Here is a 21,294-nt window from a genome sequence, read left to right on the forward strand (position 1 = left end):
GAGAATGTGCAGAAAGACAGGGTGAGACATGGACAGGAATATAAAGTGATCACCGTAGAGAAGGGTGGAGCGGAGCTGTAGATGTTGACTGCACATGCTCACTGTAGTGGTCTAAGTGAGCCTGCTTAGAGTGAACAAATGAAACTAATAGAGCAGAGCAAGGCTCATTAGCTTACAACCGAGCTGTAAAGCCACTGCATCTTCTCTTGCCAGAGTTTAGGTATTGGCAGGTCACACCAGCAGAAGCACTCCTTCCAGGTATCCACAGAGAAAGTCGTTTTATACAACAGCCTGAATCCTGCTTTCTAGGAATGGAGCTGATTGACTAGAAATACAGGAGATCCATTAGATTATGGATTCCCTGTAAGTGGCCTACATGTCACTGGCATGCTTAACCTGAGCCCTCGTGCTTCCATCTTCTGTGTTTAAGAACTACAGTTAAGACTAATATAGAAAGTCTTACTGATAATGCATTAACTAACAATCTAATGAGCAGTATATTTTTCAGCTTTTATTAACCTTTGTTCATGTTACTTTACAGTGCATCGACTAATGTTAACAGATACAACTTTGAATCTTAAAAATTTAGCACATGATAACATTAACATTGTTCGTTCTTAGTTCATTTTAACAAATGAATCCTTACAAATGTGTTACAGTCTTGTTTGACAATCTAGGAAAGATGAGGATTTACTCGTTATCCATTCAGGACAACTGGACAATGCTTAAAAAATATACAGTGGTACAGTGATGATACTTTGAGTATGTATAATGGTAATGAATGATTACAATAGTCGTATGGCATTTCACATGGTACTCAATGTACAGAATGACTATTTGTGAAAATGTTTTTATTTTGCATTTTACTGATTATAATATACAATTTTCTGATTGGTATGGCAAATTAGCCTACTGTTTTAGCATCAGTTTGAGTGAAAAGTTATATTGAACAATCAGTTTGTCCATCGTTTGCGTCAATGGCAGCTGAACTCGAGCTGCTTGAACTGCACAAACATGCGTAAAATCAGATGATCGTGTTCTCCAGCATAATTTGAGCATCTTGAGTTTAAAAGCAAGAACATCTGACCGCCTGTACAAAGAGTCACTTGATCACTGTCACTCATTTGATTATTTGATTAGTGACCTAAACAGTGCAGAATCTAAAAAATGTCTTATTCGTTTAACATCCAAAATAATAAACCTTTCTTACTATAAATTTAGGTTTAAATGAGATTCTGAATCCCATATTTTGAATCACAGATTTTAGATTGCACATTGTACTTCAAAGAATGCCATACAAATGAAATACCAAGTGACAGATGTTGGTGTGAGCTAATTCCCGGCCTTTTGTTTTTTATTCCATCTATGCTTTTAAATTAAATCTTGTGATCATATACTTACACACAAATCTTGCTTCATATAGTACTTGCATAGAAAATGTGTACAAATCCGATTTAAAAAAATTTATGTCTTAATGTCTGCATTGTCATTTTGCAAGTGAGGGAATCTGATCTATTCAGACTGTCGCCAATATCCAGTGTCTCTGCATTGGTTGCTATAGTAATGATGTAAGTCTCTGCTCATATGCCCATCATGACATTTCACTGTATGGGGCGATGAACTCACAAGGCACTCGAGAGATTGTAAAAGACTGAGAGATCATTCTGTCTAAATCACTGATTTGTTCTTAATATATATATAATATATAATTTATAATATAAAAAAAATATTGAGCAAATATATTTTTATTTAACTTGTTTATGCTCTGATTCAAAACTAAAAAGCTAATTTAGAGTAATTGAAAGAAAGAAAGACCGACCTTAGCTGTTTTCAAAATCATCCACTATATCCCCATTCACTATTCCCTACATTACTCTACTAATAAAGTGTCATATGTCTATCTTGTCTTGTGTAAGCACATGTCTTGTATTTTGTCATTTCTGGCCATGTGCTTGTGTTTGTCATGTTTGGTATGATGTCATGTCTCCGGTCTATTGTTTGCCCCACCTGTTTCTCCCTCATCACCTGCCTTGTTTGTTCCCTATTTAGGCCCCGTCCACACGGAGACGCGTTTAGCAGTATACGTTAAAATGTTGTACCGTATAATCGTTTTGTCCACATGGATCCGCTGTTTTGGGAGCATGAAACCAATATTTTTGGAAACCGGGTTGAAACGGTGATGTCATAACACTACGTCCCACGCGGGAATGACTAGAAGGGATACAACTATGGGCACTGGGCATGCGCACATCAATATTGCGTCATTTAATTACTGTATTTGCATTATTGTAAGGGTAGGTTTAGGGTGTAGGCGTTAATAAAACACATCTGGCAAGTAGCAAATATATTTATTGTTATTTTATTGAGATTTTGCCTCCCTTCCTACCATTGCTGTACCCCTTCTAGCCACAACTCTTCTTCTCCGTTTTTAGTTTAGTTCTGTGGCAAAATTACAGCGCCACATAGTGGCCTGCCATGTATACTACATCGTTTTGAGTCGTTTTCATTGCTCTCGTGTGTACGCAGATATTTCTTGAAACGAGCAAAAAAAAAAGATCGGATAGGGAAAGCTCTGGCTTCGTGTGGACGGGGCCTTAGTCTCCTTGTGTTTGCTGTACTGTGCTGGTTCGTTGTCTTTTCTTCCTGTCGGTTGTTCCCTGCCTGGCGTTTTGCTCTTTTGGTTCCTTGTATGTTTTACAGTCTGTTTGTTTTTCCCCCTCGTGTGTATTTTGGTTGTGTTTGTTTCATTTTGTTATTTCAATAAATCACCCGTTCTTCGTCCCTGGAGTCCTCGCCTCTTCTCTGTACCCGCAATCGTGACATAAAGTCCACTTGGAGGAGGGAATGAAAACGAGTGAGCGAATTCAGCCACTAAGTGCGCCAGAAGTGCTGCCACTTTTGCATAGTTTGTGCTTGCTGTTTAGAAATAATTTGAAACTTAGCAGTAACTAAGCTTTGAAACAATAGCTGTATGATATTACACTGTACCCACATTGGACCAGTGGTTTGGAAAGTGGATGGATGATTCAGCTTCTGGCGAGACGCGGGAATTCATTCAGCGTGACCGTCTCTAGCCATTGAGTGTACATCAGTTGTACACTCGTTATTGCGATGCATTATGGGATTGAATGAGTGTACTCGATAATGTCCTCTATGGTTTCAGACACCACTACAAATGTCTGTCCCCTCAAATAGTGCCTTATTTAATGGTATAGGGGGTGATTTTGGACATAGCCCTTGTTTTAGGTGACTAATGCGGCATCAGCGATCTGTAACTAATGCAGAGCTATGAGTAAATTGCTCAGGTGAGATTAAAAAAGAAAACCTGGAGAGATCTCAGCTTCAGAGGGCTTTTCAAAGCTGGGAACAGGAGCTTATGGATGCACTGACAATATGTCAAGACCCCTCATACAACGTTTTTACAGCCAGATACAGACACCTGATATTATGGTCGCCATGGCAATGACATTCAAATGGCTGAAGACAGTTATCTATCAACAAACAGGTCCTCTGTGTTTCACATATTGAAGTGCTGCACATTGATTAAGAATGCAGAAACTGACCGTTTTTCTTTGGTACATCGAGTGCTGTCTTGCACGTGAACGAAGGCATATTGAGTGATTGAGCTCTCTCTGTGGTTTCCAGGAGGAAATGAGCTGTCTGCTCTTTGAGACTGGCAACACGCCACCACATAAACCTCACATTCTGTTATATGACCTGAGGGTCAATCCATATAGAGCGCAAAGAATGAAAATAAAGAGCCAAATACAAATTAACTATATAAAGACGGTCAGAACTTCAAGCACAACCATAACAGACCTAAAAAAAATGTGTGATGACAAACTAAATCTACTTCCTGCCTATATTGTTTTAAGAAGGACTCACCAAGAAGTTCAGTCACAGATTTTCCATCATTCCTGCCAAATGATGTCAGTAAAGCAGGTATAAACAAAGAAGACCAGAGAAGACTGGACAAAGAGTGAGTGGCCCATTTAATCAAATTACTGCAGAGGGGGCGTGATACAGCTTTGGACTAACTTTGGTTTCATTCATCTGGTAATAAAGTAGAGTTCCTCTTTACTCAACCCCACAGCCATCTGCTTTATCAGAGCCACCTTTGTCCGTCCATCCTTTGGTCACATTTTTGATTGGAATGAAGCAATGACTAAACGTAATTATATTACTTTCATTAATAACATTCAGGCTAAAAAGAATTTGGTGCTACTATGCTCATCTGTCATTCTTGAAGTTTTCAAAGTTTTCATACTTTAACAGCCACAGTGGTAAATAAATCTTACCTTTGCATGTGAAACATTTTATATGGAAGTGCTTGGACTGCACCCGGAGTACCTCTCCCTTGCATGGCTCCCCACACTTATAGCACTGGATAACCAGTTTTCCTGGTGGATGGTGCGATTCCTGAGGATGGGCCACTGTGAAAGAATGCAAGGATGTGAGTTAGCAAAGACCTCCCTTTTAAATGAAGCAGCCTATGCTGATAAAGAGGGTAGGTTTATTTCATTTAATGAGCTTCAAACCCAAAATAATAAAATCACAACCGACATAAGCAAGTTTATAAACAACTCGGGTCTCATTTATAAAGCGTGCGTACGCACAAAACGGGGCTGGAAACGTACATGCGTCAGTTCCCACGCAAAGGTTGTGATCTATAAAAAACAAACTTGACGGGAGAATGTGCGCACCTTTAAGCAAACTTTGAGCCGTGTGTACGCACATTGTGGCGTGTGGCGACACAGATGGTGAGGTTGTGAACTGAAGTTAGATTGTAGAAAATAAATGTGAGAAGAACGATTATAAGAATGAATGACATTTAATTTTCACTCCATTTTATACGTTATATCCACATTATCATGAAGATTAAATCCAACAGTGTTATTTGTGCCTATTTTTTTAGGCTATAGGCCTATACATCTAGTAAAATCCAAACGTAATTCAAAATGTATTAAAAAAAGTAATGAAGTAAGAACAATTTAAAACAGTTTTCATATTGATATACACATTTACATTAATGTTCCAGTTTCATTAATAGCGACAGCAATGACAGCAAGGATAGGTTCATTCCAATTATTCCTCTTTAAACTAAACTGCAGATCTCATGGTATGACAAAATATGTTTTAGTGAGAACGATGAACAGTGATGCACACTTACTTCGATATCACAGACACTGGAGGATTCGGTGTTCGAACGGTTTGAATAGGTCCAATGATAACAGCTTACTTTAGCCTACAACCACAGCTGCACGGACACGGAGTGTAAAGACATCTTCACAAAATTATGAAAAATACCATTGTATTTGAAGGATACAACTTGTTTCCTTTTTTTAAATACATTGTCAGTGACGCTCTGAGTCAGACGATTGTATTTACGCGGCAATAAATAAGTAGGCCAATCTGTTTAAATTAAAATAGCCTAAACATCCTATATGTTCACATTATCAGCAAAACTGCATGAATTTGAGTTGAAGGGTTTAAAATTAACAAAATATTTTAAATTAAAATAACATTTGGCCCTTGGAAATTAATGAATAAACTTTATTATAGGTTATGCATAGTAAAACTAGACGTTGTAAGCTCCATTTTTTTATCTTATTTCCTATTTTTATCTTTTACTTGATTTATTTATAATTCTACTTATGTTAATACTTTTTATTCTAATTTTATTCTATTTCTATTTAATTTCTTGTAACTGTTATTTGCACTGTCCATGGAGCGGACCTGTTTACATTTCACTGCCAGTTGTATATTGTGTATATAACTGTGTATGTGACAAATAAAACTCTTGAATCTTGAATCATATATGGTGATTTCAGGGAGGAGACGGGGTGGAGATGCACGTACGCACAATCTTCTGCTGGCTGCGATTTATAAAGGGATTTTTTTACAGGTTCTGACGTACACATGGTTTTATAAATCTGAATTTTTTTGTGCGTATGCAAAATCTATCTTTTGTGCGTACGTACACTTTTAGTAAGGTTTATACGCAAAGTTTTATAAATGAGACCCATGGTGTGTACTAGCTTACTTAAAGACAATAAAACCTGTTACAATCTATATAACTTTACTACATAAATAACTAGTAATTGGATCATGACTGAAAACTGGCCAGTGATGGAATCACATACACATAAACATTCAACAAATCTGTAAATGCTAATGCTAACGCTACTCTTAGAAAACGTTGACAAAACTCCCTCACACACAGATCATGGCAACACTTTACAATGAGCTCTCATTTGTTACCATTAGTTAATGCATTAACAATGATAAATACATTACAAATGTAAATAGCACCAGGTCCAGATGGTGTCTCACCAGCCTGTCTAAAAACCTGTGCTGTCCAGCTGGCCTTCATCATCTCTCAGATCTTCAACAGATCACTGGAGCAGTGTGAAGTCCCTTTATGCTTCAAACACTCCACCATCATCCCCATCCCCAAAAACCCCAATTTCACTGGATTAATGACTACAGATCTGCCGCTCTCATGTTTGTGGTAATGAAGTCATTTGAAAAACTAGTGTTGGCCTACCTCAAGGACATCACAGGACCCTTGCTGGACCCTCAACTGGTTGCTTAGTGAGCAAACAGGTCAGTGGATGATGCAGTCAAAATAGGACTGCATTATATCCTGCAACATCTGGACAAACCAGGAACTTATGCAAGGATCCTGTTTGTGGACTTCAGCTCATCCTTCAACACCATCATCTCAGCACTCCTCCAGACTAAGTTAACCCAGCTCTCTGTTCCTAGCTGTATTCGTCAGTGGATCACCAGCTTTCTGACAGATAGGCTAGCTAGTGAGAATGGGGAAATTCACATCCAACACCTGCACAATCAGCACTGGCGCCCCCAAGGGATGTGTGCTCTCCCCACTGCTCTTCTCCCTGTACATGAACAACTACACCGCCTCTGTCTCAGACGACATTACCGTCATCTGCCTCATACACAATGGTGACGAGTCTTCATAAAGGCAGGTGCAGTCTGGTGCAGTCATAACAACGTGGAGCTGAACACGCTCAAAATAGTGGAGATGATTGTGGAATTTAGGAGAAACGCCCCAGCATTACCCCCACAGCATTGTGGCAGCAGTGGAGTCATTCCGGTTCCTGGGCACCACCATCTCTCAGGACCTGAGGTGGGAAAATCAAATTTGCTCTATTGCAAAAAAGACCCAGCAAAGGTTGTACTTCCTTCGCTAGTTGAAGAAGTTCAGCCTGCCACAGGTGCCGCTGATGCAGTTCTCCTCTGCAGTCATTGAGTAAAAGATCCCAAAGATCCCTGGGACAGAAACTAAGGTTTCTTCCACATCACCAAGGAGCGAATGCATCTGCTCCCTGGCAGCAGCCCCTGGGGCCTGGGACTGCAAGGGATGAACCTTTGGAATGCCGCTGACTGTCGCTTAGCCTCCTGGAACCTTGCGACGACCAAACTGCACCGCCGAAGAGGCCAGGAGGAAACAGCGGGGCATCCGGGTAAAACGATTTATCTTTCTCTTTAATCCCCGAAAGGTTCAACAATAGATGTCTCTCTGTAGCCACCAGAGCTGACACAGAGCTGGCAATGTTGCAAGCCATCTCCTTGATTGCCTGGAGAGACTTCAGCTCTTTAATTGCTTTGGGCCTGACCCCTCTGGTATGCCTGGAGTATAGTGTACAGGCATGCACCAGCCTGACCCGCTGCCATATAAGCCTTGCCCACCAAAGATGATGTTGTTCTACAGGGCTTGTTGGGCAGGTTCGGGGGCCTTGAGGGACGATGTAGCCTCAGTGCAGAGATGGCATGTCAGCGTCTCTACAACCCTGGGCATCGTCCCACAGTTATGCTCCTTCATCCCCACGATTGAAGCGTAGTTGGATGAGTTGGAAATCATGGGGCTAGAGAAGTGAGAGGAGAAAGGCTTAATCCAGGACCTCCACACCTCAGTGATGAGGATTGGAATAGTTGCATAGTAACATCGACATCAGACACAGCATGGAGATCCCTTGAAAGGGAACTAAATTACTTAAATTTTCAGTGCAAGAAACCTTGACTGACAAAATAAATAAAAATCTATAAATGTTTAGAATATCAAGGCATATTTCATCCAAAAAATGTTAATTCTGGCATCATTTAATCACCCTCATGTCGTTTCAAACCAGTATGACTTTCTTTCTTCTGCAGAACACAAAAGAAGATATTCTGAATAATTTTGATAACCTCTAAGAGTATTATAATAAAATCGTTATTTAAATTACAACAGTTTAAACAGTTTGTAATGTCTAACCACATTTGACAAAACAAATGGCACTATTACAAAAAAACTGAAACCTTAATTGTTTGGATAATTGGCTGCACTGTTCCTACATTTAAGCCCTGCTGCAATTTCCATAGTTGACTTTCATTAAAAAGCAATAAATATGCATGTAGATGCACAAACTAATAAACATGAGGTTGAACCTCAACTAGGCTGCATTACATAATGCTTGCAACTGGCTAGAAAGTGTTTCAACGGGCCAGTGTCTGCATTTCGGGTGCTATCACAGTGCGTGGGTGTGAGAGGAGTGTTAGTAGGTGTTTGGAAGTTTGTTGTTTCAAGCTGGCTGCCGCGCAGTGGTTATCACAGCCACACGAAGAGGTGCTCACACTCTCTCACACGAGTCATGTTGTTTACATTTCTGTACTGCTCATTACAAACGTCATTTAGAGTCGGTGCAGTTGCATAATGAAGGTCATGAGTCATTTGTGCTTTGCCTGTTTACTAACTTTTGACATGTTACCCTGCGGACACAACTGCATAAAAAATGATTCACCCAAAATCCTTTAAAAATTTTAATTTTTGGGTGCACTATTCCTTTAAACCATAAAACAGACATTAAAACTCAAGTGCACTCTTTAGTTGTTTATAATCTTGATAATTACATGCCCTGAAGGAGAGCAGACGTTCCACAGACAGAAATAATGAGTGAGCTGTGCGCTAAGGCTCACAATACTTCAATCGGTTTCTCTCAGTATCTCTGTGTACACGTGCTGTTTCACTTAAGGCGTCACTGTGCCATATTTGTTCAAGGTCATCAGGCCAAGATGTTGTCCACTCAAAGCTGCTGTTCTAAACCTGGCGGCACTCAGAAGCTGAAGTTAATTTGAATGAAAAGATCTCTGAACCTTTCAGAGTGGCTTCTCATTAGCGTGACTATGAATCTTTCCTCTTACTCACTCTATCCTTCCTCCTTTTGACATTTACTACTACTCTTAAAATCACAGGAGCCAACACACTCCTCTCTCTCTCCAGAATGACAACTCTCCACTTTATATCTCTCTTTCCCTATTGGAGAGGTAACGCATGCCTCTCTAATCTAATCGCTGGCCACTTGAAAGGCTTGTGCAAGATTTACAGAAAAGAATCTCCCTTCCACCGTCACCCGCCATTTCTTATCAGGCCACGTGCTTATGTAAAAATGCCACCCAAAAGTGTCTCAACAAGCTAAACCACTCTGGGGGCTTTCTATGAGATGTGTTGTATATTGTATATTACATTTATATAATATTTTACTATTATGATTTTTTAAATGATTAGAATTATTATTATAATTTTTTTTTAAGAATGTACATTTTGAATCAGACAAATGAAAAATGAATGACTGATTCAAACTGTTAAACCACAAGTGAACTTACATTAAAGGGGTCATATAATGCGATTTCTTGTTTTCCTTTCTCTTTAGTGTGTTATGTAGCTGTTTGTGCATGTATAAAATCTGCAGAGTTACAAAGCTCAAAGTCTAGAAACCAAAGAGACATTCTTTGTAAAAGTTAAAGGAACACTTTTTTTAACTCCCCTAGAGTTAAACAGTTGAGCTTTACCTTTTTCGAATCCATTCAGCCGATCTCCGGGTCTGGCGGTAGCACTTTTAGCATAGCTTAGCATTGATCATTGAATCTGATTAGACCGTTAGCATCTCGCTCAAAAATGACCAAAGAGTTTCAATATTTTTCCTATTTAAAACTTGAATCTTCTGTTACATCGTGTACTAAGATTGACAAAAAATGAAAAGTTGCGATTTTCTAGGCCGATAAGGAACTATATTCTCATTCCTGCGTAATAATCAAGGAACTTTGCTGCCGTACCATGGGTGCAGCGGCGCAATGATATTACGCAGCGCCTGAAAATAGTCCTCAGCAGTATCACTGTGCAAGCAGGTTGAAGAGTCAAGTTTTATTTTTTGAGAGAGATGCTAACGGTCTAATCAGATTCAATGATCCATGCTAAGCTATGCTAAAAGTGTTACTGCCAGACCCAGAGATTGGCTGAATGCATTCGAAAACGGTAAAACTCAACTGTTTAACTCTAGGGGAGTTGGAAAATGAGCCTATTTTCAAAAAAAGTAGAGTGTTCCTTTAAGGCTCAGCCACACCTTCCTAAAATGCTTCATTCAAACCAAGCGGCAACCTCCTGCAGTTTCTCTTGAAGCCAATACGGAAGTGACATAAATTGCAATTCATTGACTGGCTGCTAGGGACAGGCTCCAGAAGGGAGCAGAATCTCATTGAGCCCCATGTCAAAATGCTCAACTTTACAGCAGAAAAACACATGTTTACAGTAGGGCTGTAACGATTTGACCAAAAATAAAAACCTCGATTAATTGAACATTTGACTTCGATTACAATTACTGAACGATTCATTTGCTTTTTTTTTTTTTTGCCCTCATAAGGTTGAGTAAGTTCACTGATAAGGTTTGTACTGTAAATATTTTCTACAATTAAAGGTGGAATTTTTTTTTTAGATAAAAAAGTGCATTTCTTTGTGAATTTAAAATATTTGAAGGAAACGGTTCACTTTCAGCAGTTATTGTCTATGGGGCAGATTTCTGCTTGTTGTACATCAGATAAAGATAAATTAACACATAGGCCTGCATTACATTTATTTGAATGCATTAATGAGAGAATGATTGTGTGTGTGAATTAGTCATACTGTCTCTATTCATTGTGAAGCTGTGGTTTGTACTTACTGCAAAGGTATTAAAATGTATGCATATAACGGTTGAGTTTCTAAGCTACTTTAGTGACTTTACTTTAGTCACAGGACAGCGTTGAGACTGCGTTTCTGCGCGCGATCTTAACGTGATGTGTGAGCTTCTGTCTGAGTGTTCGTTTGTCACAATATATCAGGCATTAGTTCAACATAATACATATCTGATGGTCGAAACTCGTTTTAATGTTCAAACTGGCAGGGCTTAAACCACATACAAATGACAAAGCTTTGTGAGGACGCAGGTGAAAGAGGTCTGCCTTCAGGGCGCGCGCTGTCAGAGACACGACACGGCTCTATGTGTCACAGAAAAAAGCTGAACACTGAACAGATAAGTTTTCTGTATTGTTGTTTTTGAATAGTGCACAATCGCTTTAAATGTTGAAACTGGCAAGCCTTTAAACGCATACTTGACAAACTTTATGAGGACGAAATTGAAAGCGGCTTCGGGGCTTGCGCGCGCCATCTGTGTGTGTGTGTGTGTCAGCACGTAGGCTATAAGAACAGCAATTAACTGACCTGTATAAACTGTGTAAAACATGCAGCTACTATAGTGATTCTGGGCATCACACAGATAACTGCTCCTGCATCTCTGTGTGCCTGCAAACTGCACTTGATGTGACTGACGGGGCGGAGTCACGTGAAAACCGAAATAACCGACATGGGAAAAAATATGTCGGTTAGAGGTTCTGAATGTCGGTTTCGGTTATTTTTCGATTAATCGTACAGCCCTAGTTTACAGCCTGGTAAAATTTGTGGTTTTGGTCTATACGGCTAATTTTGGCCTTCATGACAACTGTGGGGGGGGGTTATAACTCATTCGTTTACATTATATAAAGCTTTGAAGTCCTGCATAATTAAGGGCGTGGCCACTTTGAGTGACAGGTGGATAGCCATTTATCTGCTGTCTGTTAGTCATCGCGTCACCTTAGCTCCAGCCACGTCCCGCCTCTTTGTCCATTTTCTATTATCCGGGAGTGGCGCACGATGACGCGCTGACAAGATGGCAACGGCCAGCTCGTCCCTACTTTGAGCTTCAAAACGGCTCTTCAGAATCCTATGGGTGACGTCACGGACACTACGTCCATATTTTTTACAGTCTATGATTCAAACACGCCCGCACAAATCGACCTCAGTCTGTGGGGGCAGAGTTTCATAACACCGCCAAATGTATACGCAAAGAAAGAAGCCGTAACTTTATTCTCGCTGTAGTATCGTTGCTGCCATTTCGTGGAGATGCTGTGTTTTTCGTTGTGAAAGCCAAAGTACTTTGTTTGGCCCTCCAAAAGCGGACACAATTAGAAAACAGTGGTTAAGTTTTATTTACAACACTGTTCCAGAACAGTGCAACCCAAATATTCAACTGTGTGCTGTGGATTTTTCAGAGGACTGTTTCTAACACCTGGGAGAGTACAGGCCGGCTGAGCACAAATGCTGATTCTAAAAAGAGGGGCAATTCCATCTTTGCAAGTACAGTCTGGCGCTTCTGTTTTTCTTAAAAAACACTTTTTTAAGAATTTGCTACTGACTATTCAAACACGAGTTTTGAGCAGTATAGTGTAGCGCTTGTTTGTCGGTTCTACGATCACAAATGCAGACATGGCTTTATGTTTACATAGTGTTCGCCCCCTGCAGCACAACGCGTAAAAAGACAGTATAAGTCACTATAATCAGTAATTATGTCCCCAATGGATGCAACAAATTCTTCGATTATAATGCATTATATTGTCTTTGTCTCGTCTCTCTGGGACACAGTGTAAAACTGTCAATAATGCTTTGGGAGCTGATGTTCCAAATATTGTAAGGAGCGTGGCATTTCCGTCACATGCTTAAGGTATTCGGGCCAACCACACAGCATTGGGTCACTGGCCAATCAGAGCACACCTCGCTTTTCACAACGATGAGCTTTGTAAAAATCGACACATTTCAGAAAGCCGGGCAATAGAGAAGCAACAATAATGTACAGTATGTGTAAAATAAAAAACTGTTTTTAACCTAAAACCACGTAAACACATTGCATTAAACCAAATACACAAAATAATGTTCTTTTTAGAACGGTCATATGATACCTTTAAAAAGAAGCATTCCTAAGAGTAGTTTGATCTTGAATCAGACATCAAGGCTTGCATGGTGTGCGTGGTTTGCACACTCTAAAGCCACGGTCACACTAGACTTTGAACCAACACACAAAATTTCTACGGACACTGCTACAGTCAGGACGTGTCTTTTAAAAAAAAACGTAAATTCAACATATAACAAATAATAATAAATCCAAAATGTAAAAAATATACCATCTTTTCGACTTTACTGCAAAAAGTTTGCGCAATTTTAATTCAGCTAAGAGGTCATATCAACCTTCTATTTGTCACGTTTCATGTCAGAGTTCACCAAACTTGAACTGTGTGACAGCGAAATCCGAAAGATTACATGAGCTTGATTTTATGGTCTTCCGCATTCGCATGAATGCAAGTCAGTGGAATGAAAAGTGTGTCACAGTGGTTGTAGGAAGGCAAACACAGAAGAAGAGAATAAATCCAAAATGACAGGTTTAATAGTCTTTCCAGCAAACAAGCAATCAGACAGCTCTAACTAAGACGGTGAACAAACAAGGAGTGACTGAAAAGGAACAACTTATATAGGAACACATACAAGGTAACGAGCAAACACAGCTGAACAGAATTAACTAATAATGAAGGTAACCATGGTAACAAAGGAGTGATGGGAAACTGATCGGGGAGGAGCTGCAAATGGAGACGTGAAGGCGGACACTTTCTGCTTCCCGCACTTCACAGTGCTTCACACTATGTTTGCATATTTTATTACAGCTGAAGTGAAATAAATGCAATATTTGTCAAATACACAAATGTTTCAGAGACATTTTCATTTATGTAATGCTTAATACAGCATCTGTTTGCACAAGAATAAAGTTCAACATATAAGCCTACACTATCAATGAAGTGGGGTCTACGTTTTTTATCAGTTTTATTTTGATAAACATGACAATATAACATCGCGACTATATGAAAACAGGTTTTACCGTTATAAAAACTGATTCGTGAGCATTAACACACGTGATCGCTGTCATGCAGTGAATCCGGCCAATCGTGGAACAGCTGTGTTGTCATCAGAGCACGTGCAGTCGCTCTGGAGAAGCTGCGCAAAATGCACCAGCCGGCTGCTCTCGAATCGCTCTTGCGACATTTTGTTGACATACACAGTCACGTGGCATCGGCGCTGCCTCAAGTCGGACAAAATTTCTAACCGGCATGCACTACTTCAAGTCAGCCGCCGATCGGTCTACGCATTGCTGTAAGAAGTCAAACAAGCCTAAAGTCCAAACACAAACAGACATGTGGCAAAGTGTAGTGTGAAGGCCCCTATAAGCCTCACACGTTCTATGGATACATGCGTCACACACTGCAGCATCTTTCGTAAAAAACAGTGCAACATAATAATACATCCAAAATCTAAAAATATGCAATTCACACCACTTTACTGCATTTAAAGTTTGCATTCTTTTAATTCAGCTAAGACATATCATTGTTCTATTGGTCACTCATCTTTACTTGATATGACTTGACACCAAACTTGAACTTTTGAATGCAGCGAAATTCGCATGAGCTTGGAATTCAATAGAGAGAAAAGTTTAGTGTCATCGCCCCTTAACGATTTGGAGCTTGAACACGCACAAAACATTCCTGATCACCTAGATGTTATTTCTGTCGCATTTGTGGTCATTTTAATCACAGTATGGAGCCCCGATATGTGGTATAAAGTAAAGAAATGGACGGCGTCCCTTATTATTTCTCTGCTGAAGTCGCCATGCATGACAAAAATGTCCCCTTTGTCTGGAAGAGTTGGTGTAGCAAGCCACTAATCAGTAACGACAAGATTCTGGCAGGGTTTTGTGCTCAAGAATGTTCCTACCGGCCCTTGAACCTGAAGCACAGGATTCCGTCTCAAACTAGACCCCCCAACCCAACCCTGAGACAGCTGTTGCTATAGCAACCAGCTCTACCAGGGCGGCAACAGTATAACACCGGGAGCTTGTGCGGTGGAACCCCAGAGTGAAGCTGCAATGTCAACAGACAACGGCAAGCCAACAATGGACTGTTTTCTTGTTTCAATCATGCAGATGGACTAAACTAGGAGAGTTTCCTGACATATGCTGTAACTAATACAACAGCTCACACTGTAGCTATATTAAGCAGACAGACAAAAGGCGCATTTGGACTCTGCTACAGTATGTGTTCTCTGCGTTCAGCCAAAGGCAGAGCATGCTACCTCTCCTCTGTCACGCTCGGCGCAGATGTGAGGGAATGTGGGCAGGTGGTGAAGAACAGCACAGCTAAACACTGAGGCTTCCTGAAACACAAACACTATGAGCCCCATTCATGAAACATGTGCAAGACATATTTATATGTAAATTGTGCACAAAACCATCCTTGCATAAACTGTTGGATGCAATATTTTTAAAAAAGTACACAGAAATGTGATTGCCTAATTTTTTTCTGTGTCAGGTACAACAGCTTTTATTACCCTCATGGTATGTTATAAGCACACTTAGACATCACAGCATTATAATGTACAATAAGAAAAATTCATATTCATGAAAAGTAAAGATTACATTTACTGTTACTACATGATTAGCATTTTAAAAGATTAATTTGACCAAAAATGTAATCTGAATGCACAAATAATATCCAAATAGAAGATTTGTCTATTTTAAAATGTAATTTATTCTGACAAAGCAGAATTTTCAGCATCATTCAGTCCCTCCAGAAAAACGCGATTATGCGATCGCATGAATTAATGCATAATCAGCCAAAGTCCGCATATTTATGCGGGGGCCGGATTTTTTCAAATATGCCGCACTTTCGCCGCGTAAATTGCCTATTTCTGCATGCAAAATATGCAGGGCTATAGCATGATTTTATAATCCCCGCATTTTCGTTGCAAAAAAGTCATATATATTAGCAGAAAGTTGAAAAATGTTCGTTTACTTCACACAAGAGCCGCCATTTCCCCCTATTGCCATGTGAACGTTTTGAAGTGACGTAATTACCCGACGTGAACGTCATCGAAAAGCTGCAAACCCCGTGGTGAAACCATAGATATCGGTGAAACCATGATGAAGCACGCAAATTCCCATTTGCCAACAAAAATAACAGCAAAAAAACGCACAAAGCAGTTTCCCGGTGTGTTGACCGATTTAAAAAAACAGCATCATGAAGCTTCGAAGCATTATGAATCAGTGAGTCGATTCAGCGGTTTGGATCGTCAAAGTCACGTATTTCAGCAGTTTGACACGCAATCCGAATCATGAATCGACACACTGATTCATAACGCTTCGAAGCTTCATGATGCTGTCGGTTGAAATCGGTCATCGCTATATAAGCCATTATTTTGTTTTTTTTGCGCTCAAAAACTATTCTTGTCGCTTCATAAAGTTATTGTAGAACCACTGTAGTGAGATGGACTTTGTAACGACGTCTTTAGTAGCTTTTGTGGGTCGTGAGAGTGTACCGTGCATTGTGCCAATAGAGGCCTTTCTGAGCCATCGGATTTCAACTAAAATATCTTCATTTGTGTTCCGAAGATGAACGGAGGTCTTACGGGTGTCCAACGACATGAGGGGAAGTAATTAATGACAGAATTTTCATTTTTGGGTGAACTAACCCTTTAAGAGATTGCACATTGTGCATTGGAAGCACTCAAATGTCTGTTTTGTATAGCTACCTCTGTAAAACAGGAAGTTATTTATTCATTTTTTTCAGAAGTTGTAGCATATTCCTTTTGTAAAACTACAGAACTTGACTAAATTTTTGTAACTCAATTTGACTCAATGTTTTGTAAATTTGAGCCACGTGTGTATTAAGGTCTTCAATAAAACAAGATGAGAACTTAAATATTCCCAGCCCTTTCTGTGATGTAGTGCTTTTTTTCTATTTTTCATCAAACCGCAGTTTTTGCAAGTTCCCGCAATTTCATCGCATAAAATTGCATAAATATCCTGCATTTTCCATCGCATTTTTTAAGAAAACGTGCCGCATAATCAAGGATTTTTGCACGCAACAATCACCAAAAAAAGCTGCATTTTTCTGGAAGGACTGATCATTACTCCAGTCGCATGACCCTTCAGAAATCATTCTAATTTGATGCTCAAGAAATATGTCTTATTATTATGTTAGATACAGTTCAACAGTGCTGATTTTGTGGAAATTGTGATACATTTATTTTTCAGGATTCTTTGATTAAATAGAAAGTTCTAAAGAACTAATATTATCAAAAACAGACAGAACTGATTCTTAATTCTTATTGGCGTGTGATTGGATGAGCCACATTCAAAGTCATTGTACAACAACAGATATCTGTGACATCAAAGTACAGTAAGTTATGATGTGGTAGCAGATATATCAACCACAGTATAACTAAATCTGACATGGTATATTCTGTCATGCCACCTAGCTCTAATGCTGCACAAAAACGAATGAAAACGCTGACCCGCAGTGATTTAATCTCTCCATTAATGCACACAGATACACATGAACACATTTAGAAAGCTTTTGATGGTGTTAAGTAGAATTTAACACTGAATTATTACAGGCTGTGTAACTGGAGAGGGTTATTCAATCCCGAGGCAAAAGTGTCTTTTTGAGTTGAACCGGCGTTCTGACTCAGAATGAGTGTGTGTGTTTGTGTGAACAGTGAGTCAATGTTTTATTCCTCATCACTGCCTCCAGCAGCCATTTCCAAACTACACAAACTGATACATTCCTCCTCAAGTCAGACTATAAAGGTCTAAACCTCTTTTCCTCTAAGAGATTGTTTCACCTCTACTTTTAGTACTTTCGAGTTTAACCTTACGACAACCCCTATACTAATCGCAGTATTAGCTCACCTCTCAACTCAATACTTGACCCCTGATGACCTATTGTGCTCTGGCCAAGTACAAACGACCGGTCAATCCGCACATGTCAGGGTTGGATACTAAAGCGAGCTTGTTTTATACACAGAAGTGGACTGATTGCTATTGGCCACAGGTAATGCATTCAAGGTGAAATACTCATTCCTCACAATCATTTTGTATTGGATTGATATTATATTTGTATTGTGATGAGCATCTGGCTCCCCTCCAGTCATCGTCACACCAGCCCTCACATTGCTGGCCCACGTCCAGCCTCACAAAAAAAGTCAAGAGGAGGAGCGAGAAAACGGAACAGTGTTTCAAGCACCTGATGAATATTGTCTCTAATGACTACTGCCATAAATTCAGTTTACAATAGACATAGAACAGATTTCTCAGGAAGTGTATAAAAGAAAAATACACTATTGTTCATTGGTTTGGGTTGGTGAGACGGTTTTTAATGTTTTTAAAAGAATGTTCAACAAGGCTGCATTTATTTGGTCAAAAATACAAATAAAAAAAACAGTAATATTGTGAAATATTATTTCTATTTAAAAGAAATGTATTCTATTTAAATTTATTTCAAAATGTAATTTAATTCTGTGATGGCAAACCTACATTTTCAGCATCATTACTCCAGTCTCAGTGTCACATGACATCAAAAATCACTCTGATATGCTATTTGGTGCTCGAGAAACATTATCACAGTTGAAAACAAAACTATATATTTTTTAGGATTCTTTAATAAATATAAAGTTCAAAAGTACAGCATTTATTTGAAATATAAATATTCTGTAACATTAGAAATGCCATTACTGTCACTTTTGATCGATTAATGTGTCCTTGCTAAACAAAAGTATTCATTTTTGAAAAAAAAAAAGTCTTATGGACCCCAAACTTTTGAAAGGTAGTGTATGCCTTAGAAAGTGTTTCTTGCTAATCAAGAAACAGTATATTGCAACACCGAGGTAGCACATATATTGAAAGATGTTAATTTCATAGTGATGTCACATTCATCTTCTGCAATTTTGTCTACTGAAAAGGTACTGAAAACTACACATGTCCAATGCTAACACTGAAAAGTAATTCTTAATAAAAGTGAAATTAATACAGAACAGCCCTGCACAATTATTGCAAATTTTGCCAATATTATCTGTATAATTCATTATATATTAGCTGTGGAAACCTTTGCTGATGAAGATCGATATATAGCCTATATATAATCTCATAGTTTCAATAAGCAATGTGGCATATACTGGGTTTTTGGGTTATGTGTAATGGGACTCAATCCCCATAGACTAAATTTACTTATTTTACCCAAAATTAAATCAGCAAAACAAAGTCTGCTGCAGACTTATACATTTATATGTGTGATTGATGGTGGCCACTGCAGTATTCTTTATGGCTTATTTTATTAAATTAAAAAGCACAAAAATTAAAAAAAACATGCTAATTAGGGTCTCAGTCCTCAAGCCACTCTACCACAACATCTACCAGGTAAAGAACAAACTGATATGTTAAACGACACGAATGCTAACCATCAAAACAGATAGACAGTATATTTCTAACGGATATAAAACTTATTCTCAAATTTGACAGGTCAAGATATTCTTATTATTAAAGATTAAAGATATAAATTCTGTGGAAATTCTCTGTGACACATACCTTTGTGCAAATGTGATAAGCATAACTGTACAGCCTGTGGGGCCCCTGAGATCAGTGACTAATGTACTGCACCCTCAGGTATGATAGCCAAGAGATAATGACAGTCATGTGGACACACACGCACATATTAGTCTCGATATCTGACTTCTTGTTATCTGCCCGATAGTGGTTGATAGTTTTCTATGATTCCCTTTCAAAGAGTGCTCAGACATTCTGAACTTGCCTGACATTAAAAGGCCATCAAAATACATTTCAGGCTATTTCCCAAGAACATCAAATTCATCCAACAAATGTTGGGACACACTGACACAAAAGGAATTGACTGACATTTTATCCAGATGTTAACTTTTATATTTCAATATTCTTTATTGGTGATACTAGAATAGCACCCTATAATAAATATAATATAATATAATATAATATAATATAATATAATATAATATAATATAATATAATATAATATAATATAATATAATATAATATAATATAATTAATATAATATAATATAATATAATATAATATAATATAATATAATATAATATAATATAATATAATATAATATAATATAATATAATATAATATAATATAATAAATATATGCAGTGTAACAGAAAATAAAGTGATTTCTTGGTCACTATCAGTGATGGTAATAAAGTCGTTATAGATAAGCGGCGTTACTAACGGAATTATTATTTTCAGTAAAGAGTAATCAAACGAATTACTGTTTCTGCCGTTACAACGCCGTTAGCGTTACTGAGAATAAAATGCGCGTTACTATAATTGAGCTCAATGAAACGGTTTTCATCCGAACAGGCTCTCTGTCAGTCGGACCTGCAACGTTTTTTTTTCTCTGGTTGGTTGGTGTGTTTGTGTGTGTGTGTGTGTGTGTGTGTGAGAGCCATGCGTGTTGGTGGGTGGGTGGGGTGGTACACATAACTAATGATGATAGGTGGGTGGGAGACAAGGTTGAGGTTGATAGGTTGAGCTCACACACACACACACCTATGACACACACGCACACGCATATGCACAGTCACACACACCAATGACCAGGAGGAGTCAGAGCGATGGCAAGTCCAACGACTTCAAAGGTAGCTTTCGCAAACTGAAAGTATAAGCACTACTTTTCCCTCGTTGAGGTGAAAGGTAAGAATGTTTATGTAACGTGCAACTTATGCCCAGGAAGAAAGAGTCTCTCCACGTCGCCACAAAATTAGTGGCTAAAAACCCAGGTGATAACGTGAGCTCCACTACCAAAGGAGTAGTATAGTACTGATAATATTTACACAATATTTACACTATAGTAGGTCTACTGATAATATTTACAATAATGTATTGAATTTGATAGGTGTCTCTCACATTGTCCCACAGCAACATTACAATAGTGTACATTAATGTACAATGTTTTATAATAATAATTTATTCTATTTAGGGTCCAATTCATTAATTTAACATATTTAATATTGGGGGAATCCAAGTTATTTGACATATTTGAACATTTTGAAAAAAAAAAAAAAAAGTAACAGTAGTTACTTTCCCTGGTAATTAGTTACTTTTATAATGATGTAGCTCAGTTACTAACTCAGTTACTATTTGTAAGAAGTAACTAGTAACTATAACTAATTACTTTTTTTAAAGGGGTGGTAAACCACGATTTCACTATTCTAACTTTAGCTAGCGTGTAATGTTGCTGCTTTAGCATA

At 38.6% G+C, this 21,294-nt stretch overlaps 1 protein-coding gene across 3 annotated transcripts in view; it reads right to left on the reverse strand.

The window, feature by feature from the left end:
• The window catches only part of ablim1b (actin binding LIM protein 1b), a 109,356-nt gene that overhangs the window by 53,081 nt on the left and 34,981 nt on the right, over window positions 1-21,294 (reverse strand). For all 3 annotated transcript variants that reach the window (XM_079846033.1, XM_079846034.1, XM_079846035.1), the window contains one exon: window positions 4,299-4,433. In XM_079846033.1, the coding sequence (XP_079702159.1) occupies window positions 4,299-4,433 (135 nt within the window). The remainder of the gene's footprint in view (window positions 1-4,298; window positions 4,434-21,294) is intronic.

The sequence above is a fragment of the Gobio gobio genome, assembly GCF_949357685.1.
Source record: "Gobio gobio genome assembly, chromosome: 20".
NCBI classification, from domain to species: Eukaryota; Metazoa; Chordata; class Actinopteri; order Cypriniformes; family Gobionidae; genus Gobio; species Gobio gobio.